General features: G+C 58.0%; 2 protein-coding genes across 7 annotated transcripts; both read left to right on the forward strand.

Annotated features, from left to right (window-relative positions):
* The first annotated feature begins 6213 nt into the window (after window positions 1–6213).
* KLC2 (kinesin light chain 2) lies at window positions 6214–16487 on the forward strand. 5 transcript variants are annotated; one of them, XM_032639720.1, is made up of 16 exons: window positions 6214–6342; window positions 7173–7447; window positions 10013–10243; window positions 10385–10454; window positions 11112–11334; window positions 11988–12075; window positions 12167–12268; window positions 12366–12539; window positions 12642–12741; window positions 13681–13730; window positions 13838–13905; window positions 14341–14449; window positions 14552–14710; window positions 14787–14911; window positions 15130–15187; window positions 15514–16487. In XM_032639720.1, exons 2-16 carry the CDS (start codon window positions 7220–7222, stop codon window positions 15595–15597), a joined length of 1869 nt encoding a protein of 622 aa, XP_032495611.1. In that variant the 5' UTR covers window positions 6214–6342; window positions 7173–7219; the 3' UTR covers window positions 15598–16487. The 5 variants fall into 5 exon arrangements, with proteins under 5 accessions (XP_032495611.1, XP_032495614.1, XP_032495609.1 ...); XM_032639723.1 differs by having other exon boundaries at window positions 6230–6342; window positions 7209–7447; XM_032639718.1 differs by having other exon boundaries at window positions 6321–6490.
* A 654-nt stretch (window positions 16488–17141) lies between these two features.
* Window positions 17142–24479, forward strand: RAB1B (RAB1B, member RAS oncogene family). Of its 2 annotated transcripts, XM_032639725.1 has the most exons (6): window positions 17142–17290; window positions 18931–19003; window positions 19296–19391; window positions 19505–19600; window positions 22782–22913; window positions 23006–24479. In XM_032639725.1, exons 1-6 carry the CDS (start codon window positions 17277–17279, stop codon window positions 23198–23200), a joined length of 606 nt encoding a protein of 201 aa, XP_032495616.1. In that variant the 5' UTR covers window positions 17142–17276; the 3' UTR covers window positions 23201–24479. The 2 variants fall into 2 exon arrangements, with proteins under 2 accessions (XP_032495616.1, XP_032495615.1); XM_032639724.1 differs by lacking the exon at window positions 17142–17290 and having other exon boundaries at window positions 18301–19003.
* Window positions 24480–24587: the final 108 nt, after the last annotated feature.

Here is a 24587-nt window from a genome sequence, read left to right on the forward strand (position 1 = left end):
CTCGGGCCATACCTGAACTTACAGTAATCAGATCCCTCCTCCTCTCTCCACCTTATACGCTCTCCCTGGCCTGCTGAGTGTCCCCTTTTCCTTTAGGATGTAGCCTGCACATCACCTCCTCAGAGAGGTCTTCCCAACTGCTCTGCCCCAAACCCCACTGTTAGTCTCTACCTCGGCCCTTTCTTCAGTCGGGACGTCCACTGTCACCTGCAATAAACGTCTGTACCATGTTAGAAGGAGAGCTTCAGGGAGGGCAGGGACTCAGGCTGCCTCATTGCTGTGTCCCCAGCCCCCATCACTCTGGCACAAGGCAAACGCTCAAAGGCCAGATAAAGGAATGAGCAAGGGGGAAAGTGACTTGTCTGACACACTCAGAGTGGCCAAGAAGGAGCCAGATTTCTAACCCAGGTCATCGGACTCCAGACCATCTCTCAAGGCCCTGCTCAGATCCCAACTTGCCAACCCTCCATCTGTCCTACATGTATTAAGTTCCTACCGTGGGCCAGTTCCTGTCCTAGGTATGATGACACACAGATGAATCTAGGGCTGGGTCTTTACCTATACCTATAAGGAAACTCTGAGCCTCGCAGGGGAGACAGACAAATAGACAATTGCCACAGAGCATGAAAGTTTGCTTGGGAGCACACAGGAGGGGCAGCTAAGCCAGCCTGGGAAGGGGTGTACAAGAAGATGTCTCAAAGGAAGCGATGACCGACATGACAGGTGTTCTGGTGCAGGGAATAGCAAAACTAGAGATTAGACAGAGTCTGGCCTATTCTGAGACTCACACGTGCTTTAGTGGGGCTGAAAGCAATGGTGAGTGATGGGGCAGAAGAGAAAGGAAGTGGCCAGAGCACTGAGGAGCCTTGTAGATATTATTGTTACTACGCTGAGCCAGAGCAAGGACTGTGTAATTTATCGTGAGATCAGTGGTAGCCAATAAAGGATTTTAGGCAGAAAAATGAGATGACAGAATTTGTTTATTTTTATTTATTTAGGTTGCACCGGGTCTTAGTTGCAGCAGGCAGGCTCCTTTAGCTGTGGCTTGAGGGCTCCTTAGTTGCGGCTCGCCAGCTCCTTAGTTGCGTCAGGTGGGCTCCTTAGTTGCAGCAGGCGGGCTCCTTAGTTGTGGCATGCAAACTCTTAGTTGCGGCATGCTTGTGGGATCTAGTTCCCTGACCAGGGTTCAAACCCGGGCCCCCTGCATTGGGAGCGCAGAGTCCTAACCACTGTGCCATCAGGGAAGCCCCTGAGATGATAGAATTTAGAAAGATCACCTTGCTACAACATGTTGGAGGAAATAAGATGAAAAATGAAAACAGGAAGAGTTTGAAGGGTGTGGCAGCAATTTAGAAAAGATGTGATGAAGACATAGACTAAGATACGGGTAGAAGAGGAGGTGGAGGAAAATGGAGACTTGAGTCCTATTTAAAAGGCAGAATCGAGGTGTAGGTGGCTGGTTAGAAAACTGGGTCGAAGGAGAAAGAGTCGAGGATGGGGACTGGCCGTCTGCTGGGTGAACCGGCCAATGGTGGAACATCCCTGGAGGAGAGTTGGGTGGGAGATGGTGGGTTTAGGGCAAGGTGGGCCTGTGCTATTCAGAGGTGGAGTTGAACATGTAGGTCTGGATGGAGTGCAAGGAAGTTCTCCGGGCTGGATGGAGATTTGAGTACCCTTAGCATGGGGAAAAGCTGATCTCAGGGAGACAGTGAGATGGGTCCTGGCCGGGCTGAGCTCCCTCTGTCCTGACCACACAGGGCACCTCCTGGAAGCACCAAACATCTCAGCACCCGTTATCTTCAGACTCGCCTATTTGCTGCCTCATTTGTTCCTCACTTTCAATCTGAATGTGTTTTCCCTCCAACGACACCCTAAGCAGAGACTGCCCTATATTTCATGTATACACTACATGAAATACAGGGCTCTCCATACACTAGCACAGGGTCTGTCAAATAGTAAACTTGATGATACCAATGATAACAACTACTAGTGATAGTGTCTGTTATGTAGAGGGCATGATGTTAAGGTCTTAACTCTGCTACTTTATTCTGTTCTCTTGAGGACCCAACAAGGTAGGTTGAGGAAACAGATGAAGTTGCAGCGCATGCCTAAAGCTCCCTGGCCAGCAAACGGAGAAACGCAGCTCTGGACGCAGCTGAGTCCGCCCCCAAAGCCTGTGTGCCCTCCCGCTAAGCAGGACACGGACCCTTCCAGTCTGGCTGGGAGGCCACAAGGAAGAGAGGGTGCAGATTTGCCCCGTGGCTGCCAGGACAGGAATCAAAAGCCTCTCAGGGGAGCTCTGAGCAGACTTGATTCTTAGCTCAGTGGCAGAAAAACTGGCAACCACAACCAAAACTGGCACCTTGTGTTCAAGGTGAAACAGCTCCTCAGGAAGTGGTGAGCTGCCCGTCACGGTCACGGAGGAGGGGTTGCGTGAGACATGGTCTTTAAGGAACCTCCAATCTTGAGCGCTTATGGGTGAACCTGCTCATGTTTCTCTTTTTCTTGGCTGTGCCATGCAGCATGCAGGATCTTAATTCCCCGACCAGGGGTCGGACCCGTGGCCCCTGCAGTGGAAGCGTGGAGTCTTAACCACTGGACCGCCAGGGACGTCCCGACCTGCTGATGTTTCAAGGGAGATGATATGCTTGGGAAAAGCACCCACCCCCACCCCCACTTCAAAGAAAAGGCAGGAAGCTAGCCAAAGGGAAAAGATTGACTTAAGAAAGCAGATATCAGTGCTTCCAAGGATCCAAGGGGAAGGGGTGGGAGCAGTGGGAGTGATTTTCAGGGAGAAAACAATGTTGAAAGTAGTGAGAACAACTTCTGCAGACATGGGACAGGCGGAGGCAAGCTGATGAGCTCCGTGGAAAATGGCGTAAGAATCACCATTGGGCATGGACTCCTTCCTTTCTTCTCCATTAACTGAGCACCCATCAGCAGCCTGGCACCAGACCAGCAGCTGCGCGGTGGGGGGTCGGGGAGTGGGGAACAGAGCAGGGTGAGGTAACAGTCCCTTCCCTTGGGAGAGCACAGCGTAATCCTCAGAGACAAGATAAAAAGCCGAGCGGCTAAAAAGATTGAACACATGCAAGGTTACGAACTGAAAGCAAGATAAGAGCCTGAGAACCCGGCAGGGAAGGCCCAGCCTTCCCTCTGCGTGGCACACAGGGAGAAGCAGGGCCAGATGCCTAAAGAGAACCACAAAGAAACCACGGAAGCCTAAGGCTAGCAGAAAAGCTGGAACAGGAACCCAGCAAAAGTCATAAAAGGAGATTGAAAAATCTTCTCTCCGTTTACCTGGAAAAAGGTGATGAAAGGAATGTGCTCCTTTATTAGATGGAGAGAGAGCACAAGGTTAGAAAGCCCGGGCTTTGTGTTTGAGCCCAAGTATGTGTGGTGTGCATGCATGTATGTGGGCCTGTAAACCCATGCACGTGGAGGTGTGAGTGTGGCACATGGGCGTTCAGTGCCCCTGGGTGAACCTGCCTGAGGCTGTGTGTTGAGGGTGCGTGCGTCTGTGCTTCGTGTGGCTGTGAACAAGCAACATGACCTCGGTCCTCTTGACCTCTACTCTATGGGGTCAGTCTCCCTCACACACTGGGACAAAATGATGTGGACTCTGGATTGGAGAAGGACACAGTGGTCACCTCGTGCAGCTGCCTTCCCCTCTTTGGGCCTCACTTTCCGTACTTGTAAAACAAGGACATTGAAGCATTGGCTTTCAACCCAGGGAGCACATCATGGGCACCACTGCAGTTTCAAAATAATAAGAGATGCCCAGGACCCACTCTGGCACTACTGAATCCCGATCTCTAGGAGAGCCTTCTAACGAAGTTCCTTCCCAAGAGGTTCTGAAACCTAGCCTTGTTAAGAACAGCAAAGGTGCCCTGGGCTCCAGATTCCATTTCCTCCCCATGAACTTGACAGCGAGCTGGGCGTGCATTCATGGTATGATGGAGTCTGTTTGCACAAAGGCAGGCTTATCACACCGCAGCCAGTGCAACTGTGGGAAATAGGGCCGCTGTGTAGGCTAAAGAGCTCGAATGCAAAAGACTCCAACCTTTAGGGTCCTGGATGAAAACTGACTCGATGAAACTAACAAAGATAAACACAAGCTCTGGACTGAGGCAAACAAAGTAATCGGCAGACACAAGAAACTGGTAACAGCAGGTGCTTCGGGGGAAGGCAGCTGCATGACTGAGGACAGTGGTCAGTGAGAAGGAGCTACATCTCACTGTAACTTGTATATGCCTTTTGAATGTTGCATCATGTGAATGTATCAACTGTCTTTAAAAATCACTGGGAGGGACTTCCCTAGCCTTCCAGTGGTTAAGACTCCGAGCTTCCAATGCAGGGGGTGCAGTTTGATCCCTGGCAGGGGAACTAAGAGTCCACATGCTGTGTGGTGCAGCCAAAAAAAAAAAAAAAAAAAAATCCCTGGGAAAATATCCCTGGCAGAAGCACAGAATCGGCAGAAGAACCTGGCTGGATATAAGTGGGATGCATGCAATCTAGGGTTTTAGCTGACAAGCTTACCCTGAGCAGACACCGTACCGTGGCTGTCAAAGTCAACATGACTTTCAGCTTCACAGTGGACAGGTGGTGTGCTCCTTAGCGGGGGACTCTCCCTCTGTGATCTGTGCAGTTCACTCCCTGTCTGTACCCCTGCGCCCTGGACTGAGCACCACATTCGGAATACTGTCTGGACTGACATGCTAAGCCACACCCAGAAAAGAGAAATCGGGAGGGGGAAGGGTCAGAAACTGCACAGGAGTGGGTAAAGGGACCCAGATTTTCAGCCCAGGCTGGGGGAACACTGTATGGGGCACCATCACTGTCTCCAAATATCTTCATTGGCAAAAGGGAGCAGACTGTCCTTCCTGAGGACAGAGCTTCAGTTTGGTGTGGGCAGGCACTGTGGGCAGGTCCTTTGGGGGCTAAGGAAAAGCTTGCTAACTTTTAGAGCCATCTCACAGCAGAATGTAGTGGGCTCCCTGTCATAGGACATACTTGAGCTGGCAGGGTGCCGGACCATCTCTCTGTCAGAGATCATGCCGAGGGGATTCTCACATCCACAAGGACACTGAACCGGGTACAGTCTGAGTCTGAACCCACCCTGACTCATGAGGAACGCCCCAGGCCCCTGGATACCAGTGCCAAGCCTTGCTTGGCACGTTTTGTCTCTCAGGGTGGTTAACTTGCTGTTACCCACTGGGGTGTCGACCTAGAAGCAGTGCAGATAGAGCTAGGGTAGCCAGAAACCCAGGGCTGCAGAGCACCAGCCCCAAACCTGGGCCAATAATAGTTGCGCCCTTCTGCCTTTTAAAAAAAAACAGCATTTACTGAGTGCTGCTATGTAGTAGCCAAGAGCTACTCTGAGAGTGAACAAGACAGGCAGATCTTGGCCTGCATTCTAGGGAGGAGACAGAAACTGACAAGGAAAATGTTAGAAGGAGTAAATGCTACAGAGAGAATTAAATGTGTGCTTGAAATGGGCTGGAGGGCTGCTCTACATAGGGGGTGGGGAATCAGGGAAGGGCTCTGGGAGGAGATGACGTCATCATCACCTTGTCCTGATCATCCAGCCCACAGAATCTGTGGTGGTGCTCGCCCACAGGGTCACGAGTCTGTTTCGGCCGATGCCCAACTGCCCCTTGCCGTCCTTTTCTCCCTCACGCCCGGAAGCCTCCGTCCCTTCCTCCCAAGAAGCAGCCCTAAGATGCCAAGAATCCCCTACTGGGACAAGGACAGCTCCGAAGGATTTGGGTGGGGCATAACCACTCTCTAGAGACAAATGAGCCTGGGGTCAGATCCGCGAGGTTGGGATAATAGCAGTGCCCGCTTTATCCGGTCTTTGCAAGCATTAAATGTGTCATCGCACTTAAGGCATCCAAGCGCCCCGCACACAGTAAGCGCTCTGAAAGTGGCAACTACCTCAATAAATGTCAATAAATGTCAACTGTCTCTTTCTGGACTCTGAGGAGGCCGGGCCTTCTCCCTGGGCCCCAGTTTCTTCCGCCGCCCTCTCTGGCAGCGCTACAGGGCAAGTTCAGGTGCACATCCTCCCCAGGCTGTGCACATCCTCCCCAGGCTGTCCACACCGCTGTGGCCTCGGGGCGGGTTACAGCGGAGGAATCCGAGGCCACAGGAGAGTGGGAGGTGGCCGCTATGAACCTAAGCTTCGGGCAAGCCCACGCCCGGCGCCTCAATGACCACGCCCCATCCCCGAGAGCCACGCCCCCGGATCCCTTCCCTTTGCCTGGAGTGGGCCCAGCCGGCGTGCTCCTTTAAGGCAGACAGCGGGCCGAGGAGTGTTTAGCCCCCTCCGACGCCGCCAAGGTACAGGCTTCACCTTTAAGGCGGCGCAGGGACTGCTGGGAAGGCCGGCGGGATGGAGGCGGTGGAACCTGCTCACGGCTGCTGGTCTGGGTGAAGCGGGGCGGGAGCCGGAGCTGGAGCGGGAGGCGGGCCCGAGCGGGAGACGCAGGTCCACGCGGGCCGATCGGGCCGGGAGAGGGGGGGCTCTGGGTCGGCCTAGGGGAGGGGTCGTCTTGGGCGCGGCCTGTGAGAGGGCCCGGCCAGCCCGCGGGGAGGGGGCGCGGTCCTGGGTGGCCGGGGGCGGGAGCTCGGCCTTTTCAGGGGAGGGGTCCGCAGGATGTCGTGCTGGCCTATGGGGCGCGTCCTGGGGGGAGGGGGGGACGAAGAACCCGCGATCTCAGCTCCTTAGGGGAAGGGTCTCCCCAGGGTCGAGCTGCCCAAGAGGAGGGGCTCTGTGGCTCGGCCAGCCTGTTGGGAAGGGGGCTGCCCGAGGGGGGCTGGGGCCGGAACTCCCAGAGGAACGGTGTCTCCGCACGGGAGTGAACCCCCCAAGATCCCCGTAGGTCCATCCTCTGGCGCGCCCTGCTCTGGCTAAGGGAATCTCCAGGGAAGCCCCGAGACTGGGTCGCCTAAGCCGGCCTGAGCCAGTGGTCTGGGCCGAATCCGGGTCCAGCCTCGCCGGTCGCACCGCATTGCGTCTCCCGGGCCAAGACGAGCCGGGCGCGCCCCCTGTAGGGCGAGCGCGGGCACGGTGCGGGCTGCTGCCTGGGGGACGGGGCACCCCGGGGACCCAGGCGTCCGGGGACCCTAGGTGTTTACCTAATCCGGGGCGGACGGCGGCGTGGCCCCAGGCCCGGCAGCCCCTGCCCGCCCTCTCGCCTTCACAGGCGGCACGGCCATGGCCACGATGGTGCTTCCTCGGGAGGAGAAGCTGAGCCAGGATGAGATCGTGCTGGGCACCAAGGCCGTTATCCAAGGGCTAGAGACCCTGCGCGGGGAGCATCGTGCCCTTCTCGCTCCCCTCGTCGCTCATGAAGCTGGTGAGGCAGAGCCTGGCTCACAGGAGCGCTGTGTCCTCCTGCGCCGCTCCCTGGAGGCCATCGAACTGGGGCTGGGGGAGGCCCAGGTAGGCTGGTCTGGGGTGCTGAGGAGGGAGGTCATGGGAGGGGTGGAGCCTTCCAGAGGAATCCTGGCAATGTAGTAACAGAATCAGAAGGGAAGGAAGAATCTCCCCTGGAGCCTCATGGTAGGATCCCAGTAAATATCTGTTGAAGAAATGAATGGGCTCTGGAGACCCCGGCCGTGCCTGGCCCCAGGAGAGCCTGATCATCTGGCTTCTCTGCTAGGTAGCAGAGACTGCATGGCCTAAAAAAAAACAGAGGAAATCCTTAAAGATCCCCCCACTCATTCTTCTATTAATTTGTTAACAGGTAAGTTATCAAGTGCCTACTACATGCCTGGCAATGTGTTAGGTGCCAGGGCTACAGGTCCAACAAGACATGAGATCCCTGCCCTAGTCCAATAGGAAGAGAGTCAGAAATACACATATATTTATTCAATATTATGGTAAGTTCTCCAAAGAAAAAAACAAGATCTTGTGACAACCTTAGCTATTGGTCAAGCAAGACTTCTGAGAAAATGACATTTAAATCAAGACCTGAAGAAAGGAATGAACCAGCCTCCAGAGAAAGGAGGAAAGTGAGAGGTTGCATGTACAAAGGTCCTGAAGTGGAAAAGATCTTGTTGTGGAGGGAGAACTGAGAGACCTGTCTAACTGGAGCTTCGTGAGGAAAGAGAGGGACAGAAAAGGCCTGCGGAGAAGGTGGGGACCAGATCATGCTGTGCCTTATTAGTTTGGGTTTTATTCTCAGGAAATCAGGAAGCCTTTGGAGGGTTTAAGCAGTAAAGGGAAACAGTCTGGCTTAGGTTTTAAAACTCTCTCTGGCTGAGGGGTGGAGAATGAACGATTGTGGGTCAGGGTGGAAGGAGGTAGCAGGTGTTAGGAAGCCACTGCTAGAATTCCAATGAGAAATGGTGGGTTGGGCCATGAGGGTAGTAAGAAGGGGGTCAGTCCTAGACGTTCTGGAAGTAGGTCCAGTAGGGCCTGGGGATGGACTAAAGGAGACAGAGAGGGGCAGGGAAAGTCCCAGGTTTGTGGTTTGAGGAAATTGAGGAGAGAGCCTGGATGGGTCAGGAGTTCTGTTTGGGCCCTCTTAAGTTGGGGCTGCCAGGATGACACGCAGACAGAGCTATCCAGGTGGTGCTGGGGTGTACAATGAGTTAGACTCTCGGGCAGAGAGTCTTGGCCCACTCAGATCTTGGCTGAGACATTGCCTGGCTCTGTGAGTCCTGGGCAGGTGGTATCCCCTTGGTTTCCTTGTTTTTAGAATAGGGGTCGTGCCATCTGCCGTAAATACTGACAGGCTGTTTAGGATATTTTTTTTTTTTTTTTTTTTTTTTTTTTTTTTTGCGGTACGCGGGCCTCTCACTGCCGTGGCCTCTCCCATTGCGGAGCACAGGCTCCAGACGCGCAGGCTCAGCGGCCACGGCTCACGGGCTCAGCCGCTCCGCAGCATGCGGGATCCTCCCGGACCGGGGCACGAACCCGCGTCCCCCGCATCGGCAGGCGGACTCTCAACCACTGCGCCACCAGGGAAGCCCTAGGATATTTTTAAAAATAGCTAGTGGTTGTGAAAACACCTGTCACTTAGGCGTTTGCTAATCAACCAGAAAGTACAAGGTCCCAGACTGCCTGGCTCTCTGGGAGGGCAATGTGTCGGGCATTCACTCCTCGGCCGGCTGACTGCCAGGTGCGGAGGTGAACACACCAGGGCCCCCTCCCAGTGTATACAGGCACAGATGGACAACAGGATGGCATGGAGGTGGGGGAGGTGCCATGCTTTCCGGGGGCTGAGGGCATAAGAGGCTTCACTGCGGAAATGACCCTGACCATGAAGGACGGAGAACGGGTAGAGTCTAGGCAAGGCCCCAAGGCGGGCAGAGCCTGGAAGCTCAGGAAAGGAGTCATGGAGTTTGGAGAGAGGGATGGGGGCTGAGGCTGAGGCCTCTGGATCCCCTTACCTGCCCCTGTGGTTTTCCAGACACTGGGGGTTTAGGACACACACCCCCTTCCCTCCCTGGGAGCTGCAGGAGGACAGGGGCTGCCCTGGCTCTCCGGTAGAAGTCAGGATGGGGTCTTTCGGTAGCCCTTCAGTCGTCTATCAAGGTCTTTGGGAAAGCGCTAGCCCTGGGCCAGGGGCAGCGGTATAGTGGCTCTGGCTACAGGGCTTGAGTACAACTCCTAGGAGAGACGGGGAACGAGTGGGCAGCTCGGGGAAAGGGCAGCACCCCAGCTAGCGCTCTTAATGATCCGAGCACCCCCACAAGGTGGGAACTGGACCATCGATGTGGAGGACTAGCTGGAGGCCCAGGAAAGGGGCTGGGCTATTTCAGAGTCCAGCACAGCCAGCCTGGGTCCTGACCGCAGAAGGAAGGACTTAGGAATCCCCAAGCCTCCTGGTTTCAGGTCTCAGGCTATGTTGGTCTGTTTGGGGCCCTGGGGCAAAACTCCCTTGATGAGAGGAGAACTTCAGGGTCCTCAGCCCTGCAGCTCCTCCGGGCCTGGCTCTTCTCTGGGGCCCAGGCTGGGGCGTCAGCAGGGCTCTGACCTCTGTTCCGACTGGCTGCGCAGGTGATCTTGGCGCTGTCGAGCCACCTGGGGGCCGTAGAGTCGGAGAAGCAGAAGCTGCGGGCTCAGGTACGGCGCCTGGTGCAGGAGAACCAGTGGCTGCGGGAGGAGCTGGCAGGGACGCAGCAGAAGCTGCAGCGCAGCGAGCAGGCCGTGGCCCAGCTGGAGGAGGAGAAGCAGCACTTGCTGTTCATGAGCCAGATCCGCAAGCTGGATGAGGACACGTCCGCCAGCGTAAGCCCTGCCATGGCCACTGGGCGGGGCGGGGGCACCTGGGCGCAGGGAGGGGCGGCAGGGAGCAGACGCTGCTCCGACCCAGCCCGCTGACCCCTGGGCCGCCTGCTTCCCTGACGCCCATCCCGTCTTCCTCCCCAGGAGGAGAAGGGGGACGTCCCCAAAGACTCTCTGGATGACCTGTTCCCCAGTGAGGAGGAGCAGAGCCCAGGTGCGGAGGGGCAGCTGGCTCTGGGGGCGGGAAAGGAAGGCTGTGTGAACTCCTGGTCCTTGGGACCCAGAGGTCACAGAAAACAAGGTCTGAGTGACTGCCGTGTTCTCTCCTGCCTCGTTTCTGATTATAACATCCCAGCATTAGAGCTTAAAAGGCAGGTTTTACATGTTGCTTTTCTCATCTCCCAAGTTCTGTGAGGAGCAGGCATCACAGTTCAGAGCTTTGGAGCCGTCTGGCCTGGGTGCGAGCCCTGCTCTGCCTGCGTTTGCGCTGTGGCCACTGGTAGAGTTTCTTTCCCCTCTGAGCCTCCTCTGAGGGTTAAAGGAGGACGCATGCACAGTGCTGATCCGCGGGCCAGTACTGGCCTTGCTGATCGTGTGGCCTGTGTATCAGAGCCTCTCTTCTGCACGTGACGAGGCTGAGGCTCGGGGGTTAGGCGACTTGCCCTGGGACACACAGCTTGAAGCACTGGAGCTGGGACTCTACCCACTCTTCTTGTGGGGTGACTAGACCCACTCTACAGATGGGGAAACCGAGAGCTAATGGTGACTTGCCCGGGGCCACGTGTGAGGTCGGTCAAAGGTATGGCTGGCGTGTGCCGGCCCAGCTCAGGAGGCACTTGGCACATCTGACCTCCTGCCCTTGGCTTTGCAGCCCCCAGCCCTGGAGGAGGAGACGTGGCTGCCCAGCACGGGGGCTATGAAATCCCAGCACGGCTCCGCACCCTGCACAATCTGGTGATCCAGTACGCCTCTCAGGGCCGCTATGAGGTGGCCGTGCCACTCTGCAAGCAGGCCCTCGAGGACCTGGAGAAGACGTCAGGCCATGACCACCCTGACGTGGCCACCATGCTGAACATCCTGGCGCTGGTCTATCGGTGAGGGCTCCTCCGGCTTCGTCACCCATGGGAGCATTCTTCCTGAAGGCTCCAGCCCTGGTCGCAAATCCTCAGTGCCTGCAGTGGGCCAGGACTCGGGTTCCACCAGGCAGTTGGGTGACAGAGAAAGAAGGATCTTGTCCCTGGAGAGGGCCAAGCCCACAGGGTGCCTGAGCTACAGACATGAATATGCCTCAGTCTAGTGGGGGGCAAAGGCTTGGACATAACCAGGGAGGGGAAGGCACACAAGGACGCGGGGGGGCACACCTTCTCCAGGCACCAAGGCTTGAGGAGGGCCTTTGGTGAAAGTTGAGTTTGCCCAGAGCACAAGAGGGTCGGAGAAGGTCTCCTTGGCAGAAAGGACACCATGAGCAGAGGCCCTGGGGAACAGAGGACAAGGTGCACTGGGCATGGGGCAGTGAGGGTGGGATCTGGGGGAGTCTAGCTTGTACCCCAGCACTGCACGCCCTTCCTGCACAAAGGCCCCCAAGCCAGAGAGCAGGGGCTGACCACGTCTCCCCACGCTCTGGGTCATGCCCCATCATGCTCGCTCATTAGTAAGTATAGGAAGCGTGACCACAGGGATCTTGGGCCACTAGGAGGAGGGCCTTGGGCTGGAGGATAACCCTCATCATGCTCCCACCTGCCCCCAGGGACCAAAACAAGTACAAGGAGGCTGCACACCTGCTCAATGATGCCCTGGCCATCCGCGAGAAGACGCTGGGCAAGGACCACCCAGCTGTGAGTGAGGCTGGGTGGGAGGTGGGGCTTCCCCTCCCCCCTGCAGCTCCCAGGTCCCGGGTCATGGAGCCTCCCTCCTCCCACCCCCTAGGTGGCGGCGACACTGAACAACCTGGCGGTCCTGTATGGCAAGCGGGGCAAGTACAAGGAGGCTGAGCCCCTCTGCAAGCGGGCACTGGAGATCCGGGAGAAGGTGGGAGCAGGCAGGGCAGGGCAGGCCAGGTGGGCTGGGCAGACAGGGGACGTAGGCCGGCCCCGAGCCCAGCCACCGGCTCCCGCTCCTGTCCCAGGTTCTGGGCAAGTTTCATCCAGACGTGGCCAAGCAGCTGAGCAACCTGGCCCTGCTGTGCCAGAACCAGGGCAAAGCCGAGGAGGTGGAATACTACTACCGGCGGGCACTGGAGATCTACGCCACACGCCTTGGGCCTGACGACCCCAACGTGGCCAAGACCAAGAACAACCTGGTGTCCTGGGCTAGAGGGGGCTGGAGGAAGCAGGGGGGAGGGAGGAGAGGAAAAGGCTTGACTCCTTGCATCCTGCTCACCCTCTGGGCCCTGCCCCTCCAGGCCTCCTGCTACCTGAAACAGGGCAAGTACCAGGATGCAGAGACCCTGTACAAGGAGATCCTCACCCGCGCTCATGAGAAGGAGTTCGGCTCTGTCAGCGGTGAGCATGGCTGCTGTGTGCCCCAGCTCGCAGGCCCGCTCAGCTGTCAGCATCTAGGACGAATACCTCAGCCGGGCAGGCCTCACGCCTAGGGTCTGGCTGGTCCGCAGCCATTTGTGTGCACACGTGAGCACACACACCCAACTCACACAGCCCCCTGGGAGGTTGTACCTGTGCGATGCCCTCCCTTTGCATACCCGTGCCCTCGGCCCAGAGCCTCTTCCCCTTTCTCCACTGGGCAACTGACGCTCACCGTGAGGGCCCAGCCCAGATGTCTCCCACTCTGGGAAGCCACCTTCTGGTCCTTCACGGTCAGTCACTTCCTGCTCAGGGACCCCTCGGCCCGGCCCATCATTCAGGCCTCGCATCGTCTCGCACCGTGGGCCTGAGGTTTGTACGGGTGTGCTCCCCCCACCCTGCAGTCACGGGCCCTCAAGCGCAGGCCTGCGCACCCCCCAGTCACGGGCCCTCAAGCGCAGGCCTGCGCACCCCCCAGTCACGGGCCCTCAAGCGCAGGCCTGCGCACCCCCCAGTCACGGGCCCTCAAGCGCAGGCCTGCGCACCCCCCAGTCACGGGCCCTCAAGCGCAGGCCTGCGCACCCCCCAGTCACGGGCCCTCAAGCGCAGGCCTGCGCACCCCCCAGTCACGGGCCCTCAAGCGCAGGCCTGCGCACCCCCCAGTCACGGGCCCTCAAGCGCAGGCCTGCGCACCCCCCAGTCACGGGCCCTCAAGCGCAGGCCTGCGCCACAGGCACCTCTGTTCCAGAGGAGCGTCAGTCATGTTTTGGGTCTGTTTCTTGTCGATTCATTCATTCAGTGAAGCCCAACCCTGGTCCTTCTTGAGTACCCCTGACCTCCCCCCAGACCCCAGTCATGTGTCCAGCCCAACCAGCAGAGGCCCACATGAGAGGCTGGTGACAGCCCCCTCTCTCCCTACAGGGAACAACAAGCCCATCTGGATGCACGCAGAGGAACGGGAGGAGAGCAAGGTAGCTCTGTGGGGCAGGGCCGGGGCAGATGTCTGTGGAGGGAGGATGAGGCTGGGGGTGTGTAGAGGGGAGGGCCTTCTCCTACCTTCCGCTTATCTCTCCCCCAGGATAAGCGCCGGGACAGCACCCCCTATGGGGAATATGGCAGCTGGTACAAGGCCTGTAAAGTAGACAGGTAAGGACAGTGGGGCGGGACTGCTGGGCTAGCAGAGAGCTGGGAAGCGGCATCCTGGGTGGGGGCCGGGGCCAGGTTCCACACTCCATACTGCTCAGCCCCAGAACACACACCTCTTCTCTGTCAGCTCATCTTTCAAGGCCCAGGTCACAGGCCACCTGTCCCAAGAAGGTTTTCTGTCCCAGGACAGCCTGATTATCTCACTCCTGTGTTTCCCAGCCTTTAGTCCTGGTGGCAACATCCCACCTAGGACCCTCAGGTGATTCCCCAAAACGGGGGAATCCAGGCGGACCTAGCACAGGGCCTGACACACAGGAAAGGCTCGATTTTGGTCGGCTGGACGGTTCCTCAGGGCCAGCATGGGCTGGGTGTCAGGATGGGCCCTGGCTCCTGGGGAACACGGAGTTGGAGCCCGTCCCGCTCTCCCGTCCACAGCCCCACGGTCAACACCACGTTGCGCAGCTTGGGGGCCCTGTACCGGCGCCAGGGCAAGCTAGAAGCCGCGCACACGCTGGAGGACTGCGCCAGCCGCAGCCGCAAGCAGGTAGGGCAACAGGCACCAGGGCTGTGGGCAGGGACCTGCGTGGCCCTGTGTGTGATCCAGTCAGGGCCCGTTGCTCCACCTGATGCGCCCGACCCCCCTCAGGGCCTGGACCCTGCAAGCCAGACCAAGGTGGTGGAGCTGCTGAAAGACGGCAGCGGTGGGCGCGGAGACCGCCGTGGCAGCCGAGACATGCCTGCGGGTGCCGGGGCTCGGTCTGAGGCTGACCTTGAGGAGGCAGGGCCTGCAGCCGAGTGGAGCGGGGTGAGTCCAGGGGCTGGACTGGGCCAGGAGGCTGTGTAGCCGGCATGGCACAGAGACGAACCTGTCCACCCCACAGGACGGCAGCGGCTCCTTGCGGCGCAGTGGCTCCTTCGGGAAGCTCCGAGATGCCCTGAGGCGCAGCAGTGAGATGCTGGTGAAGAAGCTGCAGGGTGGTGGCCCCCAGGAGCCCCCAAACCCCAGGTGAGCCGTCCACCCTGGTGAGCCTCTCGAGAACCCACCCCACAACCTACCAACCCCAGCTGAACTTCAGACCCAGGGTGAACTCCCTGTCTCGCTCAAGCTCCACCCACCACCAATCTCCCTTCCCATCAGCCTCCCTCCCCTGCCCCAAGCTGACCCCTTCCCCCATCCTCCCCCAGTTCCACCGTGGGCAAATCCTGACCGCCCTTTCCCCTCAGGATGAAGCGGGCCAGTTCCCTCAACTTCCTCAACAAAAGTGTGGAAGAGCCAGTCCAGGTACGGGTGGATAGTTGTCGGCACTGGGCAGCTGAGGCCCCGGCCCCAGGCCTGCATGTCCTGTGTACTTGCCGAGCTTCTCAAGCATGTCTGTTCATCCAGCCACACTTCCTGTCTCCATCCCAGGTCTGGCTTTGGGCTGGACCCTGGGGAGACAAATGAGGGAAACTCAGCTCCAGCCTGTGAGCGGCCAGTGGCAGCACAGTAACTGTGGAGGTGGGTGGGAGTGTCAGGACCCCAGGGACTCTGACTAGTCAGGCCCCTTCGGGCCAGGGAAGCACACTGGCGGCAGCCCAAGGCTGAGCCACCTGCCCCTCTGCCCACAGCCTGGAGGCACAGGCCTCTCTGATAGCCGCACCCTCAGCTCCAGCTCCATGGACCTCTCCCGACGAAGCTCCCTTGTGGGCTAATCCTGAAGGGGCAGCCGGTCGCCAGAGCCTCCACCCGGCACCATCCCCACCCCAGCCCTGCGCATGGGCCTGCTGCTTGCCCCTCCTGTCTCTCCCAAGGACCCCTGTCTTTTCTGTTCAATCTCAGGGTAACCTCCTCCCTTGTCATCTCAGCCTGAGCCCTGGAGGCTGGGCCTGCCCACTCCAGTTCTACCCCTTATTTATTCCTTCCAGCAGGGCCCCCTCTTCCCTAGGTTCAGGGCCAGCGGAGGGGCTGGCCGGGGTCTCCAAAGGTAGAGAGAGGCTCAGTGGCCCCCCCTCCGCAGACCCCAAATCCAAGAACACTAAGCACCTGCCGTCCCTTCAGCACCCTGCCCTCCCCCGGCCGTTGCTTCTGTATATAGAGAAATAAGTTATTGGCCGCACTCCTCCCCTCAGTCCTTGGTACTATCCGGCCTCCCCTCACCCCACCCTTCTCTAGTGGTACCGCCCAGGCCTTAATCACCCCCATTCCGCGCGGTGGTATCTCCCAGGCTCCACATGTCAGGGGCGGTGCCTCCCCAAAGGGTTCCCTAGGCATTCTCGCTTTCCTCCCGGCCTCTGAATGGTGCGCCCTGCCCCGTGCCCCAGGACGGAGAGCCCACCCCCTGTCCGTCCTCTCACCGCCGGGCTCTGCCCTGCAGCCCGGTGTTATGCACTGCTCCTCCCGCCCAGCCTGCCCAGGCTCGGCCTGACCCCGCCCCGGGCACCGCCCGTAGAGCCATCCTGCCACGCCTCCTCCCACACCTGCAGCTTCTTGCTGGGGGCAGTGATGGACCCCTGTGGCAGGAGGGGCTGCCCCAGTTGGGAGCTGAGGCGGTCGCTCTCTATTTTCAAATGTTGCTGTAGAAATAAAGACGGTTTGACTCTGAGCTGGGCTTGTTTTGGGGCGGAGCCCGAGGGCTCCTGGCGTCTCTACGTCTCTACATTGGGGGTGGGTACAGGAGAGGCTGCGAGTGTGTGTGTGTGTGTGTCTCGCTCACGTCTGGTCCTACGCAGCTGCAACCCAGATAGGCTTCTATCCCGGAATTGTTCGGGAGCCCCACAGATTCAGGATTTTTTTCTAACAACCTTCATCTCTGAGATTCTGGAGACCACGGGCTTTGATCGAGCTTTGCCCTTTTACCAAGCTGTTTGACCTCGAGCGAGTTACCGAGTCTCGATTTCTTCATCTATAAAATGTGGGTGACACCTTCCTGGGGTTTCTGCTGGGAGTTAGGAGCGCCAGCACACGAAGAACCCTGGATAAATGAACTTTTACTAACGCTGCGGGGAGTGTAAGGATGAATGCCTCTGTCAGACAGACGTGAAACGTGTCAACGCCAGCACTAAATTGAGGATCTAACGCCGGGACGCTATCAGGCTCCCGAGCGCGGTCCTCAAGCCCAGGTACTTCTAGGGAGGGAACTACAAGCTCCAGAAGGCAACGCGCGGCGATGGTGGGGCGTGGGCTAGGATTACGCCTGCGCAGCGGGGGGCGGGGTGAGTTGCACAATGTAAGGAGACTACAAGTTCCGAGGAGCCACACGGCGAGGTCCCAGTCCCGAGTGTTTGCGCCTGCGCGTCGCGGGCGGGGTCTCTGGGGCGGAGCGGCCACCATCTTGAAACGGGAGGCGGAGCAGAGCCGACTGGGAGCGACCGAGCGGGCCGCCGCTGCCGCCATGAACCCCGAATAGTGAGTGCGCCCCGCCCGCGCCGTCCGGCGCAGCCTCGATCCCGAGTACGGGGCTGTACGCTTACTGGGGTTGTCCGGCCCGGGTCAGGACTGCGCGGCGCCCCCACATCCGGGTCCCTCTTCCGCTGACCTCCCCCCCCCCACATCCGGGTTCTGCCCCTCCCCCGGGGGCCCCAGAACCCCGGCTCGACGCCCCGAGTTCTTGCACCCGGGCCCGGAGACTGCGACCCTGAGGGGCACCACTTGGATCCCGAGGCACCGGCACTAGCAGGCCTTGTCGGTCAGGTGACCCCGCAGCCCCGGTCTTTCCAGGCCTCAGTTTCCCCACCTGCTGCCTGAGAGTAGCGGTCTGGGTGCTGACGACGGTCCTGGCATTGTGGAGCCCATCCTCAGAGTTTCTGGTCTCGGTCCAGTTTCGGGCCCTTTAGGTCGGGTCGTATATTCTGCTCTCCAGTCCTCCCGGAATCCGCTGGGTAGCTTTTCCGCAGGTTCTCCCCTCCGGGGCTGCCGCTTTGCCCTTTACCTGGATCAGAATGCCCTGCCGCTCCCAGAGGCTGGTCCCCTCCCGCCCTCTCCTCACCTTTGCGCAAGCCCCTGGCGCCGCCGTCACCCCACTTCCCTTCGCCGTCACCCTGCCGAAGAAGTTTAGATGAATGTGGCATTTGCTTTCTCCCTTCCAGTGGGATTCTTTGTTCCTCAAACTTTCCTCACTTCTTGGTCACTCCCCCTACGGGTAGGTGGCCCACATCTCTGCCCCGACTTCTCATCGACAGTTTTCCCTTAGTGTCAGTTATCTTCTTCCTCTTTGGCCACTTCCTTTTTCTCCTCCAGATCCTGGCCTCAGATTTCCTTGGGGAAGGGTGAAGCTCTGAGCTGGATTATAAGCAGTAACAGAGAAGGGAACCAACATGCTTTCACAGAGACTTTGGAGTCTGAACCTGGTTTCCAGTATTAAAGTTAACAGCTGTGTAACTTAGAGCAAGTGGCTTCTCTTCTCTGGCCTCTATTTCTTCATTAATTGGGAATAACCGGCACTCACTTCATTGGACTGTTGTGAGGCTTAAATGAGATGATGCATTTGAAGTACTTAGCACAGGGCCAGGCACAAGTAGGAAGTGGATACGTTTTAACTGCTATTATCATTGCCGCTTGTTGACCATGTCTTTCTGGAGGCTTCATACCGGGCTCTTTACATAGGTATTCAGTGAAGTTCTAGGCTGGGCCCTGGCTTCCACTTCTGGGGCCTCCCCTGCCAAGTCAGGTATGGCACAGGGCAGTGTAGGAGGGTTTCCCTAAATAGCCCCTACTGGACCCGAAACCACGGAGTCTATCAGGAATCAGGGTAGGATACCCAGCTCTGTCACCTAACTGATGTGATCCTTGGCAAGTCACGTCCCTCTCTGTGTCTCCGTTTCCTTCTCTGTAAAGTGGGAATTCAGATGCACCCCTTTGGGCCAGCTGTGTTATGAGGAGTGGTCAGCCCTCCCCATCCCAGGACTTGTGGGAGGATCTTGTGAGTGCTTTAATACTCTAATCCAAGGCACACCTCACAGTGCGGGAGAATGCTATAGTTTTGACTCCAGGATAATGGCGGGTGGGCTCCCTGCCTTCCTTCACACCTTCCCATCCTTTCTCTCCAGTGACTACCTATTTAAGCTGCTTTTGATTGGTGACTCGGGCGTGGGCAAGTCCTGCCTGCTCCTGCGGTTTGCTGTAAGTAAGAAGCTTCCCCTACCATCCATCTGGGGTCCTGGCTGGTGGCCGGAGGGAGAGGGGGGCAACCCAGAGAATAGTGGTTGCAAGACCTGGGAGACCAAGGATGAAGTTGCAGGACTTGCCAGCAACATATCTGACTGAACAGGGGCATAGGGCTGGCAAGTTGGGGTGCTGAGAACTGGGGCTCAGCAGTTAGGAGCTCAGCTGGGACAGGACACTGGAGGGAGGTTTTCCAGATGGGCCTCAGACCTGTTCACTCAGGCCATTTCACTGGTCCCTGATCTTTCAGGATGACACATACACAGAGAGCTACATCAGCACCATCGGGGTGGACTTCAAGATCCGAACCATTGAGCTGGATGGCAAAACCATCAAACTTCAGATCGTGAGTGTTGCTCCTCCCAGAATCTCTGGTGCAGAGACATCTCCCTTGGGAGGGGAGGGGCCCTGGGCATGGAGCCCAGGGCTGACCTGCCCCTCTCTCCTGCTGTCTTGTAGTGGGACACAGCTGGTCAGGAACGGTTCCGGACCATCACTTCCAGCTACTACCGGGGGGCTCACGGCATCATCGTGGTGTACGACGTCACCGACCAGGTACTCCTGGGCTCACCATCCCCCACTTTGCCTCCTCAGCCTCAGGTCTTTGGCTTTTGCTGCTTTTTGCTGTTCCCGTTCTCTCTTTCTTATGCTGCCCGGAAAGGAGACTGTTCTCGGACTCATTTCACAAGGAGGGAAATAGCTGCAGACCTGGATCCTCCCCAAGCCCCGCTGCAGGGCCTTGGCAGAACCCGGCCTCACCTCCCTGTCAGACTTGCCACCTTATTCTAGACCTTCCAGGCACCTGTCTTTTGTGGGGGGGTTAGTCAGCTGATTGGTTGCTGTGCTGGGCCCGTGGCCTCCTGGGTAAAGACACTGTGGAGAAGCGATTGGAGGGCCTTACACAAGGAAGTGAGGGAGCCCTGCACTCTGGGCCCAGTGTGAGCAGAGTTCTGGGAGCCCTGTGTCTGCTGTGGCAGCGTTAGTCTCGTGTCATTGGCATCAGTGGTGATGTTAATAGCGGGAAACAGTCCTGTCACGCGTTAAGAGTTCACAGGTTCTGTCACAGCCCTTTGATGCTTGTAACACTCCAAAGAGGTGTGTGTTATATTCCCATTTTACAGATGAAGAAATGGGTCGGGGTGGTAGGACTTTCTTAGGCCCTGCAGCTAGTTAAGTGGCAGAGACAGAAAGCCCAGGCCTACTGATTCTACCTGCTTTGTTTTTTTTAAACTTTGTTGCTTCATGGGGGTCAGGCCCTGGGGACATGGAGATCCTTGTATCAGCCCCAGGCCAGGAGGAGTGCCTGCTCTGAGGGGCCGCTGGGCTCTTCAGCTCACCAGGGACTCTTGATGCCTCCTGGACAACAAGCTGTGGGTGAACTTTGCTCCACTCGGAGGTCACCAAGGACCTCTAACCGCCAAAACTTGTGACTTCATTTCAGTTTTTGCCATGATTGATCTCCCATGGTTTTTAACTCTGTTCTCTTCCCTCTCTTTGAAAAAGTTACTGTCTCAAGCTCTGCCATCTCCTGCTGCAGCAGATTCTCTTTTCAGTGACTTCTTACTGGTCCGTCATATCCTGCCCCGCTACAGCCCCAGATTCTGCGCCTCTTGATTGCCCCAGGCCGCCTCCTGACTCTCCCTGCACAGTTCTGACCACCTTGTGGTTTGGCTTCTTGTTTTGTGATTTCTACGAGTAAAGAGCTGTCGCTGTGGATCGCCTCCTGAGTCCTGCGTTCTCCTGGCACTTTATGTCTGTGTTAATTCCCATGTTCACAGTAGAACCCAGTGCACTCAATGGTGGCATCCCTCTTTTCCAGATGAGGAAACACACTTAGACGTATGTTGAGTTACCTGCGCATGGCTTCACAGTCAGGAAAGGCAAAGCCCGTGTTTTGAACCCAGGGTTCTTTGCTTCCCAGCACATCCTTTCCTGCCTCTAGACCGCCTTCAGGCCATCTGCAGAGCTCCAGACCATCTGCAGAACTCAGCTTGTCTGGTGCTGGTCTCCCCATCTCTTCTTGAACTGGCTTCTGCATCCTCATCTTTATAACAAAGTGCCTGTTGGCCTGACCAGAAAACTCTTCCCTCCCCCATCCTGTCAGTCCTTGGGCCCCTCTGTTCTCCCCCATCATCTCTCCCAGATCCGTTCCCTTGTAATAATAGCAGTGATGAGGATAATGGCAGCTCTTGCTAATTAAGCACTTGTTAGGAGACAAGCCTGCATTCATTATCCCATGCTCACAACAGCCCCACCAGGAGGTACTGTTTTATAGAAGTGAGGAAACTGAGGTTCAGAGAAGCCAAGTGACATATCTAGGATCATACAATAAGTGGCAGAGGTGGGGCTTAACCCAGGGTGGTCTGACTCTAAATCCTGTGCTTTTGCCTGCCTCATTCCCTGGCTCAGGGCACATCTTCTCTTCCCGGGATTATGCCAACCATCTCCCAGTTGGTCTCCGTCTCCTTGCCGGTCTGACCTGGCCTCTGCACTCCTGCCAGGACTGTCTTCCCAGAACGCAGCTGTGCTCTTGCTGCTTCCTTCCTAAGAAAACCTCTACTGGCTCCTGGTTGTCTAAGATTTGTCCAGGCTAAGACCCTCCCTGCTTGGGCCTGCTTCCTCTTCCTTTCATTCCCTGCTCAGGGACTGTGTCCCAGCTGCTTTTAGCTTTTCCCCCTCCCCAAAGACAGCACGCCCATCCCATCCCATCCCGTGACCCGGCATATGTCTGCTTCTCCCCTCGCACCTTGCCCCGTCCCTCCACTGGCACCCACACGGGGGTAGTTCGTCCCTGCAGGTGTAGGTCGGCTGTCATCTCCCCAGGCAGAGATGATCCTGGAGCTCCACCTGCTCCTGCCTTCTATCCCTGCAGCGCTTGGTCGCCCTGTCTTGCCGTTATATGTGCCCTAGTCTAGTCCTCCATTGTCCCCTGAGTGCTTTAGGGCAGGGCCCGGGCATGATTCCATTATTTGAACCCAGTGCCCAGCACAGGGCCCCGCCTGGGACATGGCAGGAGGTGTACGTTTGAACCCAGTGTGATATCACCAGACCTCTGGCTCCTAAGAAGGGAAAGCGGCTCTAGCTCAAGCATATTCCTAAAAGTTCTGTCCTTTGTCGGCATGCCAGGCGTCGGGGGGTGGGGCACAGCAGGCTGCCGGGAGAGCCAGGCCGAGCTCGGAGGCTGTCAGTGCCAGAAGTAGGACGAATGTCAGGCCCTGTTCCCAGGATACCTGTCTCCCCCGTAGGCCAGGGTCTCCTCTGTGAGGATCCTCCACCCACCACTGGGCTCCAAGGTTTCAAACCTTAAAGGGATTTTAAGGCCACTGTGGGGACTTTGTAATTCTTGCTAACCTGTTATCCTTTGTTTCTCTCTTTCCTCTGGCCTCTCTCCTGATGCCATTTGCTCCCTCCACGTGGTTAGGCCTTTTCTGTGTCTTGGGTAAACAGGAGCAGCTGCAGGAAGCAGAGCTGGCTGGCCCTTGGTCTAAGCTGCTGAGGTGTCGGGGCTGTTGGTAGACAGCCGGGGCTCTGCTGGGCCTGGCTCTTGGGGTCTCAGACAGAGGAGGGCAGGAAGGAGCGCTAAGCCTGGAGGAGCTTCCTCTGGGTCCCTGAGCCCAGGGCGCCTGCCTTTCTCAGGAGCCCAGGACAGCCATCTTCCCCTGAAAACCCCTGTTCTCCAGGCCTGGCGTAGGGGCGGGAGGTGGGAGCAAAGTAACTTTTGATCTGGTTCCTCTAGGAATCCTATGCCAACGTGAAGCAGTGGCTACAGGAGATCGACCGCTATGCCAGCGAGAATGTCAATAAGCTCCTGGTGGGCAACAAGAGCGACCTCACCACCAAGAAGGTGGTGGATAACACCACAGCCAAGGTGAGCAGGCCTGGGCCAGGCCGCCCGGGTGGGCTGGGGCCTGCTGCCCCTCACCTCCTCTCCCCTTCTCTTTTCTCCTCTCCCCTTATCAGGAGTTTGCAGATTCTCTGGGCATCCCCTTCCTGGAGACGAGTGCCAAGAACGCTACCAATGTCGAGCAGGCGTTCCTGACCATGGCTGCCGAGATCAAAAGGCGGATGGGGCCTGGGGCAGCGCCAGGGGGTGAGCGGCCCAACCTCAAGATTGACAGCACCCCTGTGAAGCAGGCTGGTGGCGGCTGTTGCTAGGAGGGGCTCGTGGGGTGGGACCGGAGGTGGCACCTTCTCCAGATGATGCCCCTGGAGGGGGCAGGAGGTACTTCCCTCTCCCGGGGCATTTGAATCTGTGGCTTTGGGGTGTCCTGGGCTCCCCATCTCCCTCTGGCCTGTCTGCCTGCCGCCCTGCGCCCCGGTTCTGTCAGGGCCCCCAAGAGAGGACACCCAGGACCTTTGGCTGGGGTGAGGGTGCGGGCTTGCTCTGCTGCTGCCTCTGGGTGACTTTAAAAGATACCCCACCACACACCTTTGGGATGAGGGCTCTCCTCTGTCTGTCTCCCTCCCCCTGCCCCCCGTGTATGCTGCAGTGGGTTTCTCTCCTTACTCTTCTTCCTCCCCTCCCCTGCGCCACCCCCCTTCCCCAGGAGCCGAGGGCCTCCCTGGCCTCTACTGCCCCTGGCTGTAGTCAGCACCTGGGGCCAGGAATGGGACCAGGGGATCCAGGGCCCTGGAATGCAGGGCCCTGGGCTGGACCTCAGGACGGGCATGGGGCCACAGGGCCCCAGCAGCCCACTTTCCTCTCCTCCCTGCCTCCCCCCCGACACACACACTCACAGCTCGAGCCGTCCAGCTGCGGTGGGGTCTGAGCACATCTAGGGCAGGTGGGTGGGCAGCTGCGCTGGGCCTGTGTCTTGAGCCCAGAGGGAGCCTGCTCCTGCCACTCCCTGCCCTGCCAGAGCCAGGCCCGTGTGCTGCCTGCCCACCGTGCCCCTTTGTCCCCAAGGCAGGCGGAGGCGGAAGGCCCACCGTGCCAGAGGCTGGGCACCAGCCTTAACCCTCACTCTGCCAGCACCTCCTCCCTTTCCCTGAGGCAGCACATCTGGCTTATTCTCCCCCTTCCGTCCCTTGGAGCCTATGAGGGCGGATCCTCATCCCCTGTCGCTACTTCTCTGGGAATGTGGGTGCAACCCAGGGTGGGGGGGGCCTCTCCACTTAACTCCCTCCCACCCAGGATGCTAGCCCCCTGCCTCTGACACAGCTTCTTCCTGCAGAAAAACAAACCTTTGATCTCTACCTGAGAAGCCATGTCCCTTGTGCTGTCTCTTGCCTGTCCCACCTGTGCCCTCCCCTCCAGCTTGTATTTAAGTCCCTGGGCTGCCCCTTGGGGTGCCCTCCCAACTCCCAGGTTCCCCTCTGGTGTCATGTCAGGCATTTTGCAAGGAAAAGCCACTTGGGGAAAGACGGAAAGGACAAAAAATAAATAAATAAATTTCCACTGGCCTTCGGGTGAGCCGAGGGTTTTTGCAAGGAAGTTGTGGTGGCTGAGTGTGGTCTGTGGTGGGAGCTGCCTTTGGGTGGCAGGGAAGGAACTGGAGCCGTGGTCTTGGTGGGCTGCACAGGGGGTCCTGGCTTGGGCTGT

This window comes from Phocoena sinus, chromosome 8 (assembly GCF_008692025.1).
Source record: "Phocoena sinus isolate mPhoSin1 chromosome 8, mPhoSin1.pri, whole genome shotgun sequence".
In the NCBI taxonomy this organism is placed as follows: Eukaryota; Metazoa; Chordata; class Mammalia; order Artiodactyla; family Phocoenidae; genus Phocoena; species Phocoena sinus.

Bases quoted from the DNA above. Each gene is read 5' to 3' on its own strand.
- KLC2 (XM_032639720.1), top strand. From the start codon at position 7,220: ATGGCCACGATGGTGCTTCCTCGGGAGGAGAAGCTGAGCCAGGATGAG. The intron at 14,450-14,551 runs GTAGGGCAACAG...GACCCCCCTCAG, and splicing joins CCAGCCGCAGCCGCAAGCAG to GGCCTGGACCCTGCAAGCCA. The intron at 14,711-14,786 runs GTGAGTCCAGGG...TCCACCCCACAG, and splicing joins CTGCAGCCGAGTGGAGCGGG to GACGGCAGCGGCTCCTTGCG.
- RAB1B (XM_032639724.1), top strand. From the start codon at position 18,878: ATGGCGGGTGGGCTCCCTGCCTTCCTTCACACCTTCCCATCCTTTCTC. The intron at 19,601-22,781 runs GTACTCCTGGGC...TGGTTCCTCTAG, and splicing joins TGTACGACGTCACCGACCAG to GAATCCTATGCCAACGTGAA. The intron at 22,914-23,005 runs GTGAGCAGGCCT...TCCCCTTATCAG, and splicing joins TGGATAACACCACAGCCAAG to GAGTTTGCAGATTCTCTGGG.